The 12700-nt window shown below is 37.5% G+C and overlaps 1 protein-coding gene across 2 annotated transcripts in view; it reads left to right on the top strand.

The window, feature by feature from the left end:
- LOC105198562 (flocculation protein FLO11) overlaps positions 1-12700 on the top strand; it is a 65140-nt gene that overhangs the window by 16342 nt on the left and 36098 nt on the right. Inside the window, exon 1 of one of the 2 annotated variants that reach the window (XM_011165312.3) lies at positions 1636-2091. The exons of the other annotated variant lie outside the window; for it this stretch is intronic. Coding sequence (XP_011163614.2) covers positions 2089-2091 — 3 coding nt within the window. The 5' untranslated portion in view covers positions 1636-2088. Of the gene's footprint in view, positions 1-1635; positions 2092-12700 lie in introns of those variants that run through there. 2 annotated transcript variants of the gene reach the window in all.

Here is a 12700-nt window from a genome sequence, read left to right as displayed (position 1 = left end):
TATGACGTGCCTCTTTTTGCCCTCGAGTCTTTTTTCGAAGCGGGTCGATTTTGGCGCGTGGAGAGGTGCACGGGAAAGCTTCCGCTTTTTCGTAGATATGATCGAAAATATAATCTCTTGAATTGAAGTTCGTTACCGTACTGTTTTCACGTTTAATTTCCGGTGCGGAGGCATCAGGCAGAAGGTGCGACGAACTGTTCGGTTCGTTCTATGAGTAACGCGACCACGCGGTAGGGTGGATAGGAAATAAAAGAAGGGCGCACCGAACGAGCAGAAAATTCGTGATTGGGTAACCTACTTCGCCAGAGCGAATCCAACACTGTTCTAAAAATCTTTCTTGCGATTTTACGACAATCGCGGTTGAACTTTCGTGGCGATATTGCGCGCTTCCGACTGCGCGGATTACGGATTTAGACAGCTTCCAACGGAGCGGTCCCGAAAGTTAAGAATTACATTTCCGCGGAATTTGCGAAGGCGCACATACAGATAAAATGTACAATAATAATTTAAGGATGTTTTAGCTCTACAATACCAGCTAAAAGTTATCGAAATTTAAAAACTGCGGAGTTTTTATTTATTTATTTTTGTTTATTTTGTTTATTTATTTATTTTGTTATTTATGTATTTTTTTTTAATCAACGACAAACAATTTTGGTCATGAATATCCGAATTTTAATTCTGAAACCAGTTGCAAAAAAGAAAACATTGAAAAGTTCCGATTAAGCATTATGTGTGATGCTAGAAATCGATTCGAGATTTCGGGCAGAGAGGGAATTGATCAATCGCATTCAGCCAACTAACTTATGTGTGATTGGTCAATTCTCTCTCTATTCGAGATCTTGGACTGATTTCTAGCATCGTGGACACAAAGCAATATAATGACTCATACAGCGAAAATGACCGTATTTTGCTGCATAGTAAATAACTTTCGAACGAGTGAGAATTCAAATAAACCTTCGCAATGAATATTTATTAAAATTTTATTAGTACAAAAATTTGATCTAATTCATAGAGCAAACAAAAAATTAATGAAATTAATTTTTAAACAAATGAAAGAATTGTGCTCAAATTTTACGCAGATACTTGGTAAGTAATATTTATCATAGTAATCAACACATAGTTATTATATTAAGGAAGAACATATTGAAGACATGTAATAAAAAAATAATAATTTAAATTAGACCACTTAAGTATAATCGCAAATAAGTAAAGAAGCACCAACTCGAGGCTGGATCTTGGTACATAATATTTTATATATAAATCTAAAATACGTTTACAATTTTGACAATATACAATTAGAATCTTAAGATATCAGCAATATGTAATATTATTAATTGATATTTATAAACACAATTTGTCGTTGATTGCAGCTTGATAAAATGTTCCTATCTTGGTAAACGACCGATCCGTCAGCCCATCGAAAATTTGAGATCTCACTCGAATTTTTGAGAGTTTGGACTGTTGATTCAAATCGGGGTACGCGCAATCGCATATCCATCGATATGGGGGGATTAAGCACCTGTGGGGGTTGCGACGGCAGGCGACCCGCGTCGTAGGACCGGCGAACGGCGCGTCTACCGCGTCGCGACGCGCTGAAGGAAGGGAGCGCGCGTGCGGGAGAGAGAGAAAGAGGAAGAGAGAGCGCGCGTGAAAGATACGTGGAGGCGAGAGAGAAGTCGCGATTGGTTAAACCGCTCTCGGAAAAGCCCGCCTGGCTGCTCGACCGGCCGGCACTTCGCTCAGTTCTCCACTGCGCTCCGTGTGAAGCGGAGCTTTCGAGATATCTCCTCGCTCTCCCTCTCGCTCGTCGCGATCCGCGCGGGATCGACCCTTCGATTCCCGTGGCGAGTGCCCGTGGCGAGTGCCAGTCACGTTTGCCAGGAAGTCGTGAGAGGACAAGGCAACGGTATCGCGATCGCTACTTTTGAGAAGAACCCGGGAAAGGGGCAGGGTTGAAAGGGTTGAAGGAAAGGACGACAATGTGCGAGAGGAAGCTGCTGCGAGTGCTCTAGGACGAGAGGACCTGAACTGACCGAGTGATATCGGACACTTTCGAAAAGGATCCCTCCGAAATAGAGTGCGATTATCATGGTGAGAATTATCATGATGAGTACCTCCATATTATTGCATTGTTATTATTAATTATTAAGTTCTTGGATGAATTAGGCAACTGTCGGGATTAAATTTTTTAATTTCTCATTTCGTTCGATTTTTGGGTCTCTGCGGACAATTCTGGAAATAGAAAAATTATATAATTTTTGTTAACATGAATAATTTTTGACGAACATTGATTAATCGATATCGAAAATGTAATCAGATCTTTTTTGAAACATTCTCATTTTACAACGGCACTAGTATATATTGTACGTCTTTTAGTGAATATTTTTTCGTGAAAATATTGAACAAAAACGAACAATTTACGCAGGAGATCTAACACATGTTCCTTTTCACTTTTATTTTCCTGTCACGTTTTCGTGGCTGAGATAATTCTTTGCGAAAATATTTCTTTTCACGAAAGATGATTTACACAATAGATGGTTAGATACGTTATCCGTTCTTGGAAATTCTTTTGAAAATTAGAGAACAAAGCTAAAGTAGACTGTATTACAAGTACAAAGTGGTCAAAGCAAGCCAACGAAGCGCAGTCGGTGCTCGTAAACTCGCATGATGCTCTCTGTGCAGTTAAGGGATGATAGGGGAAAATTAAGGAAACCTCTGTGCACACTGTACACTCTGTAGCTTTGTCAAGACTACGCGCGTCCTTAATTTAAGAGCAAAGCCCCCTTGAGCTAGAAGCTCAGTGCTCTAAAGACACTCGACGTTTATTCCTGGCGGATCCTTCGGTGAAATTTCGTTTGAAAATATAATCAGGGAGAGAATTACATGGTGAACCATCTATAATAACAGGATTATTCGGGGTCACTCGTATTTTAGCGCGACATACTTATCTCTAGGAGCTATCCCGGAACCAACAATTTTCACCTATTTTCTGTCTTAACAAGATCCTCTTAATCAGTTAATTATTCTAAAACTCGAAGCCCTAATTAAACGCCAAATTGGACGAAAGAATGTTTGTGCATTAAACACGGAGAGAACAATTTTACTACAGCATCTAAAAATTTAGGAAGATGCAGATTAGAAAATAATTTCATGTCGGCCCATCAAAGTAATTATGTAGGATACCCAAGCATGATAATGTTTGCTGCAAACAGTTTTGACGTTCTAGCAACCAAGTTAAACATGCGATACAATTTTTTAAATGGTTCAACATGATTACGAGTATTTTCAGTATTTTCTGCATTTCAGCAAAATTGTACATTCTTTCCGCGTAGATGTAGAACATTTTGTATACCAAGCGACGCTAGTGCGAGGCACGCGATATACTTAATCATAAATATGTAACTATAAATTTAAAAAGGTGATATTTGTTTTATAATGGGAAATCAATATGCTTGACTAACAAGATTTTTGTGATGTAAGAATCATCCTTTCAGTCTCATCCGGCATATAGGTCACATCATTTTCGCTAATTTTTATATTTTACTCGGAGAAATGCGTCGTTCTCTGAGCGATGCCACGTTACTCTGTCTCTACCTCCGCTCGGTCGTTCGATCCATTTCTTAATCCGGATTTTGCACTATTCATAGACTGCTAGCCGATGAAATCGATTCGCATCTGTATTCGTATATATATGTTAGGTAAGGGGAACCTTTGGCAGTGTGTCCTCCGATGGATTTCGTGTCGATCTTATTACGCGGAGACAGGTATTATCATCGCGCGGTCATCAATGAACTCGTGTATATGTGCGTGTGTGCTCTGTACGTGCAGATATGTTTGTATGTGCGGCAAATCGTTTCGCTACTACCGCTCTTAATAAGTCTGAAGACCGTTCAATTCGTTGCACGCGTGACTCCGATGGCTTTTCTGTGACTCCGTCGATTTCCGAGCGAAAATCCCGGACGACGCGTTGCACCGTCGGGAAAGCGCACCGAAAATTGGGCTAAATCAATATTATCACACAGTTTTATATCTGTGTGTTTTGTTTTGTTTTTTTTCTCATATTTATTTCCATATATAAAAAAAAATATTTCACCTCTGTTATATATTGAGCAGGATTTTTTCTGATTTGGATGTTAAATATAAAAATCAGCGCCGACAGAGCAGCCAGACGAATTTAATTAAATTGTGTAAATGTATAATTTTGGCTCGTCGATAATATTAGGGGATGTAATTTGTAATTAATATCCAAGTATTTTTACTAAAAGATCCCTGATAGAAATTTCATGCATTTTTTGAATAGTTACTGTACAAAGAAAATTATTTCTTTGGACTTAATAAATTTTATTGTAGCTAAACAAATTTATTGAAATGATCCAAATAAACCAATGTTTGAATCAAGTATGATTAATAATAGTGTTATTTTCATTAAATAATAGATGAACAAAGCTAACGTTTTTATTCAAACGAATGATGTTTTGTATATGTTGTTTCAATAAAACAATTTTCAGTCAAATAAATGGGAATATTAATTCCAATAAAATTTTTTTCTCCGTAGTTTTATTATTTTTGTAAAATAATTAAAAAGTAAAATTACTGAGAATTCCAATCAAGGTATAACGCTTTGCCTGCAATGACTACTCATAAAAGATGCGCGAAATCTGAATCCATTTACTGAACAAAAATAAGACAATAAATGCGCCCGTCAATTGTTTAAGAATATATGATATCTTAAAATATTACCAAAAGTATAAAAATTTCATAGAATATTTTAGCATTACGTTTGAGTATCTGTGCACCAATTAAATTAAAATATTATAATTTGTATATAATTTAAATATCTAATTTACATATACTAAAACTCTAATGTTGCAAAAATTTATTTATTCTACTTACTATGACTTTATTACTACTCGTATAAAAGTGATTTATTTAAAACTACAGCAAAATATAGTAATTTTTGCTGCAAAAATCATCATAAATTAAATTTTTCATTATTTTCTTCTTTGCAACTATAGTCCCAGGGCTAAAATTCGAACATTTACGATCAAAAATTTTTGTTGTTGATTAAGAAAAAAAAGAATAAATCTAAAGAAGCTTTCAGTTTTTAAATTTTGATAATTTTAAGTCGTATAGCCAAGTTCTATAGCCAAGACAAGAAAACTTATCTATTAATACTAAACAATAATTGGGCAAATGTCCGCGCATATTTTATCAGGAAAACTGCTTCAACCACTGAATAAAACTCCATCAAGTTCTTGTTCATTTTCCAACGCAATATTGTTACAACTAATGAGAATACAGTAATACTAGACAATAATTGGATATCTAGGAAAGCTGCATGCATTTCTACCGGGGATGTAAAGGATGTAAAATAAAGATTTTAATAGGGAGAATACGTATCGCGTATAATGTATTCGACGGGAAATACCTACTCGATATGGAGCGATTTGCCGTTGTATCGTTCTCTTTCGCCAAAGGTATGTTTTATGTATGATGTTCGGTCAGTAAGATAGTAAGACTGCGGTATGGGAGTAGGAACGTAAAACGATGTAACTAGTTATGGAATTCCAGTCATCCTGCATTCAGATCGAAACACCACCCGTGTTGCATTTCTAGATTTGCGGTTCCACTCGCCCGTGCATCCTTAATCGGTTCGGTTTGCGGGTCTATTGATTCCTGGCGTTAACCGGATCCCGAATTCAGAACGCGAAATCGCCGCTTGATTGGCATTAATCACGGCTGCGAATGCATTCGCGTCGACTACCAGTTCCCGTCACTCATCCGAAAACGGATACAGATCCAAAATTATATATACCCGGTGCGATTCATTCTTGAAACCGCTGTAGAATTCTTGTCGATGTAGCCACATAACTTGACGAAAGTCTAGCCTTACTTTACGTTAATTAAAGTTTGCGGTAGAAAGTTCAAGATATCAAATTATTCAGAACATGAAAGATTACGTCACAAATTGCGAAGATAAGACCACGTTAAATATGAACGCCGAAATGTTCGCTGAGCCCGATAAAATTCTACAGAGTACAAGAGATCGAACTCCCAATAAATTGAATCAGAGGGGAAAGGAAAGAGCAAGGATTACGTCAAATACAAAAGAGTAAAAGAACCAAAGTATTTAATTGCATCTTAAGACAATTGGCGTTGGAAACACATAAGCCATTTTGAGAGCAAGTCGTGCGCGACGGAAGGATAATTGAAGTAACGTTTTAAATTTCTCTAATGTACATAGACTTTTTGACTGAGAACAAAGCACACCACGTCACGTACATATCGTGAAACACGTACGGCGTCTAGGAGAGTTACTCGAGGAGCCCTGCATTAAAGGATAGTGTTCCACCGCTGGTTTACACTCAGTTTAAGACTGCCTCTGCGTATCTCTACGTTGCGGTAACGTTGGAAACTTTGCGCGTTCAAGTTCTTCGCGTAAGTGCCACCCAATCTCAGCGCCTTGGCGTCTCGGATCCCGCAGCGTGTGTGTGCGAAGCACAAGCTTTTACGCTCGTTTCTTCCGTACGTATCTGTGCATCACCGAGAACGATCACGTTGCTAAATCGCTCGCACGTCGCTAAACTCGGCGGATTGGATCATACGCTCGACATAACGCGATGCAGAAACCGCCTAAGCGAACTGGGTCGGCGTCCTTTTTTTTTTCGACCGCTGCCGCAGCTGCGACGCCGCCGCCACCCTTGTATCCAATCTACCGGCTCCTCGTGCGCACGAAATTGCATCTGTTTCATCGGCATTCAGGAAGAGTGCCAAAGTTCGATCTCGCTTCGATCTCGTTCGACCCCTCGCGGGAAACCGATTCTCCCGCTTCTGCCGGGGAATCCGTCCGCGCTTCTGCGCTCGTCGCTATGCGAAGGATGTGCAGTCGATCACACGGAATATCAAAAGGTCCGGACTCTTTTTCCATGGAGAGAATTTTTAGGGTTTATCAGCAGCGTGGTCGACCGACATTTATGCGGGTATTCCTGCGTTACGTCACGTTAACGACACGCGTTCGCGTTTTTCAACGCTGTTTTTCGTAAAATTGCGTCACGGTTTGTCACAGGAGACCGAAATTGAAAATAGCGAAATAAATTGATTGAATTAAATAATTATACAGATGTGTAGGAAAGTAAAATCAGCACTAAAATATTTCTGCTATGCAAAACCGATTTCGAGTCGTCAATGGATCTAAAATTACGCACAAAGAGCGATTCAATAGACGCAACTGAGGGAGAGTTGCCAAATGCATACCATTTAAGTTATTTTTTATTGTATTTTGCATTCGGTACAGCTTTGAAATGCAAATCAAAGAAATTGTGACTTGATATTTTAGGCATCTATTATTATACGTTAAACCTTTTAATAGTAATAAATTAATTCGTTATAAGCTTTTCCGTAATATGCTGTAAAGGTGTAATTTAGAAAATTAATCGTTTAAAGCCTATAATCTCTAATCGTATCGTCTTCGTAAATGTCGAATTTATGAGTTAAAGTAATTAAAAGGAATCATACATTAATATTCGTTTTATTAATAATTTATCGTCAAAACAATTAAATATTGAATAATAAATAAATAAAAAGGTTAGGATACCGAAATAAAACTGGCTTAAATTTAATTTTATAATTGCTATGAATAAAATATATTTTATTCATAGCAATTATTAGTTCTACCATTATCACTTATCAATCTTATATTAGTATCATTTATATTACAGTAAAATTTGTAGTGGTTGACAAATTTGACAAAGTTTATAAAAAATATTGATTTAATTTTTACAATAATTGTAAATATGCAATGAATATAAATTTTTTACAATTAACTTTTTTTAAGGAAAATATGACAGTTAAAAAAAATTGCATAATTACGTTATTACATTATTATCAGCTATATAAATTAATGAAAAATTTACTATTTGGATGTATTGGATCCCGATTTTTTTTTAAATGCTGGTAGCACGCACAAGGATAAAACTCTTTAAATTTGTATCTATATTACTCATTTCTTTGCTTTTTATTTTTGCCACTGAATGCTGCTCATATTAAAAATGTAAAACATTGAAGAGGTACTCTTTAGAAGACCGGTACGCATTCAGCAACTTTTTCGTATTATATTTCACGGGAGATTCATCAGCACAAAAATTTACCGAAGAGAAACGGGCAGAGTCAAATATACTTCCGATTTTTAACGGGATTATAATGCGAGATTCACTTAATTTCAAGCGAGATTAATTAAATATCCGCTTTGCTAGAAGCGACGAAATACGAACTACGTATGAAACATATATTTGCCAGCTTCATTAAACTTCTGTCTGTTATTTAAACGAGAAAGCAAGGCAGTAGCAGTAACCTGATAATGGCATTGTAATGTCGACGTCGTCAAATATTCCATAAGCGTTCTCGAAAATTTCATACATACGCGATACGGTCGCGCTTATTCGGCTGCGCGAAATTATTTTAACTTCCGTCACTTTTCTCATAGAGAAGAATTTTCTTGCACGATGCATATTGTGTATTTTATTAATTAACCGTTTGGTAAATCCGAAATATGCTCGCTTTTCCGTAAGCATTTCAGTGAAGCCAGCCTGTAAATTTTAATTAAAAACCATGCAGCGTGATAAGATGGTACAATAAAGCTCGCGTAACATCGGAAAAATAAGAGGAATGAAGAAAAATTATTATTGACACAATGCCAGTCGTATTTCTGCAGCCACGAACTTAATTACGTTTGATAAACTACGTACGTACAGTCCGCGACCTTACATTTGCGTTATTATTACTATACTACAGAGAAAATAGAGTCAGGAAAACATCTGGAGCGCAAGAAAATTTACTCTTCGTGTTTAGCTGCCATCGCCATTCATATCCGTGCGTACCGTCCTGTAAACATATTTTTTTAAGTAACTTCACAGGTAACCCGCTATATTTTATGTGCGACGATGATCTCTGCTATCTATTTCTGTTACTCGTGAATTTTCATATATAACTTGAAGTCAACTTTTTAAAAATTAGACTCCCTTATCGCGCAATTGCGTTGAGAGAAAAAATTCCCAGATTTTATTAAATATTTATTCGAACAGTACTAATAAAACGTTTCCTTACGGTACATAGTTACTCTACAAGAAAAGATAATACTTAAATTAATTTTTCTTGTATTAAATAAATATGGTATATCTTTATTTATTAAATATGTTATTAATATTATTCGAATAAATATTTATGAAAATTTAAAAAATTTTTCCTTCAATAAGGGTGCATTCTAGTCTAGAGTACGAAAAAAGTTTACCTCTTTTTAGGAATTTCTTCAAAGAAAATTGCTGCACATATTTTTCTACGCTTTTATACATATCTACATATTGAGTAAATATCTACAAATTTTGATACGGTAAATATTTGTTAGTTTTGATGTTATGTAAATTAAAAAACAAACATTTCCCAAATCGATATTTACTAAACATGTACATAAGTAGATGTAAAAGCAAATAACGTATGCAGCAGTTTTCTGCGAAAAAATTCTTAAAAATAGGTCATTTTTTCTACTGTAGATTAGAATATTCCCATAACATGTGTATTTGTACGATAATACATTATCGTCTCATCAAGATTCTGTTTACACGTTATCTCAATTCCAAATTGTATCTTCCTCACGTTTACGTCTTCCTCACGTTTACGCTATCAAGAGTTTATCAAAGTATATCTGAACTCATTGCCACATGAGTGCGCGTAATGTATCCCTACCCAACACACGTTCACGCATGTGCGCGATATTACGCGTACGCGTACGTGTACCGTCAAAGGTTATTCTCGATTTAATGTACGGTGTCCCATAAGATGCATATATCTCCCTTTACAACCAGGAAGCGGGCACGGTCCCTTTACACCCGGCGGTATTCATAAATCCAACAAGGAGACTAAGGAGAAGGAGAAAAGAGGAGGTGGAGGCAAATGCTTGGCCCCGTCGTCGTTGCCCTCCTGTCTCTTTACGCGCGCCGCCGGCTCGTCATCCTCGCATTTATTATCGTTCTCCGGCCGGTGATAACTCGCGGGCGTGGTGATCCGCGATATGGATTCGCTGTCGTCACCCACCGTGACGAGCGAACGGCGAATCCCGCGGAGGTGATACGAGCGAGATTGCAGCGTGCGAAACTCGCGCGTTCTGCCTCGCGACGTTATCGGAGATCTTTCGGCGTCGATATAAGCCCCCGATATGAGAGTGCGGGGATAAACGTAAGCGCGCCATCGGGAGAAGTTCGCGAGCCGCGATATTGTGAGGGTTTTCTCGTTACACGGAAGGCGCGAGCGAGCGAATGGCTGCTGTCGTCGCGCTTGTCCAGACGATGCGCCTCCGCCTGGTTTGCAGCGTTGATTGCATCGTTGCGCCTTCATTCACGCTCTCGTTCCCCACGAGTTCGTGTATCGCGTGCTATTCGCTTGTTTGCTCTGGCCTACTGTATTTGCATCCCGCTTAATCATCCTTAGTCATACGGATTTTTTTAATATCTAAAGTTACAGGAAGTTTGTTTATCAGCGGATTTGAGGTACCCGCGATGTTATTACTCCGAAAGTTGAAGTAATGTAACTTTTGAAGGCTTCTTTCGGTTTATTCGCTTTTTTTTTCCTAATTAGCAACAATTTTGATTGCGAATGCCCGACTTTTGATCCTGAAACTAGTTGCAAAATAGAAAGCAATGAAAAATTTTATTTATGATGGTTTTTGCGGCAAAAATTATTATGTATTGATAAAGTTTTACACAAATAACTTTTATACGAGTAAGTGGATTTAAATGATTTTTTGCACGAATATTTATTAAAGTTTTATTAGTATATGTAAAAAGTGTGATTTAATTGCTACTTCCAAATCAAATTTGTAAATACACTGTAAAAAGAAATGTGTTGTAACAAATGTAGGGCATGTTAAAGTGTCTCTACTCTTAACACACAAAACTAACACGTTAAATTAACAAAATGCATTCTTTTAACACATATAAGTATACCTATATGTGTTAAAAGTATACTTATGTGTGTTAAAAGAATGCATTTTGTTAATTTAACATGCTAGTTTTGTGTGTTAAAAGTGGAGACACTTTAACATGCCCTAATACATGTTGTTACAACACACTTTAGCTCATCCCTTTTTTACAATATAACTACTGCAAAACGCGATTTTAAAAACAAAAAAAAAATTTTTAAACCAATAAGTGAAAATGTGTTTAAATTTTACACCGATACTCAAACGTGATACTAGAATATTCTATGAAATTTTTATATTTTTGGTACTGTTTTGAGACACATACATACGTCCTTAATTCATTCTCACGATTAGTTGCAATTAATAAAGTAATATCGTATTGTTAATATCGTAGTGCTTCATTAGCTGACAACAATTAATATTCTGTTTCTGGTCTTAATTCCGCCATTAGAGTATTACTATTCAGTATGGAGCTCGCTTTTAACGTTTAAGCTCCTTAAACGTGAATGTAAAGCCGATCTCTTATTATTTTTGCATTTTGTGCACGAACTTATACCCGCTGTCACTTACCACTATTTTCCTTAATTCCATTTTATGAAACTTCCATTTTATGAATTTCTCACTGACAGTATTTTAATAAACAACGATTACGTCCGCTTCAAACGAGTTAATAGATCGATGGTCTCATATAAATTTCTCCAACAATCGCTGCCGAGTTTCTTCTACAATTAATTATTCTGCAAAAGATATTACTTTCATTGTTAGTGAAATGAGCTTTCCAGACTCGCGTATTTGAGAATGATCAATGAATAAGGAACCGATCCTACCTTTACCTTATTCAGAATCCAGTTCGCGAATATTCCCGCTACTCGAAGACGTAACTTTGGTCGATCCGAATCGGCAAACCGTAGCGGAGAAATTTATAGGGAACGAAGCCAATTATTTCGCCATATTTACATTTGCGGGAATACGAATGCTGGAGTTCAATCGCGATTGATTGGCACCCGTAAAATACTCGCAGCCAGTGCTCCGTCATGGACGAAATATGGTTATATGCGAATGAAATTTCTTTCCCGAATGGCGGTCAATTTATTTTCCTATTATTTTGCGGTGGCTACGGGGGAAACTTGTGATTTTATCGCCGTTATTACTCAGAGACGGTTTCGTCTTCGCGAAGAATTCCAAACGCGATGAAACTCTTCACCCGTACTAAAGCTCCTCGAGACTTTACGGATGGTACACGGGACTTGAGAGCGAAGCTCAATTTTTCATTTAACCGAGCGCGGCGCCGCACATCCTCCTCTCTACCTTCGGTTTTTCTCCCCCGCAAACGCGGCGGCTGTTGGTTGCGCGAACATAATTTCGCAAGAGCTCCCGCGAATTGTTCGCCTACCGAGTTTTCCGAGTTCCCTCTTTAACAAGCCTGAGCTTTTCACGGGCACGTTCGCCGAGCAGGAGCGAAGCCGCTCCGCCGAAAGACAATGGTGCGCCGAGAATAGTCAACTCGCGCTTGCAGAATATGAACGTTGTTATACGCTCATGCCGCAAACGGAAACTACTTGATCCTACAATCCTTTATCTTGAAAAAGCGCATATTTGCGCGCGAGTTCTCATACAATATACTTGATCGTCTCGCATATGAGATACCGACAAATGAATACGTACAAGAGGTATTCAAGTTATGCTTTCATGTCAAATCTGAAAAATAGCATTTTGAGATTTTTCCCGGGA

The sequence above is a fragment of the Solenopsis invicta genome, chromosome 5 (assembly GCF_016802725.1).
Source record: "Solenopsis invicta isolate M01_SB chromosome 5, UNIL_Sinv_3.0, whole genome shotgun sequence".
Taxonomy (NCBI): domain Eukaryota; kingdom Metazoa; phylum Arthropoda; class Insecta; order Hymenoptera; family Formicidae; genus Solenopsis; species Solenopsis invicta.
The sequence above is the reverse complement of the archived record's forward strand: the minus strand, read 5'-3'. Positions and strand labels throughout refer to the sequence as shown.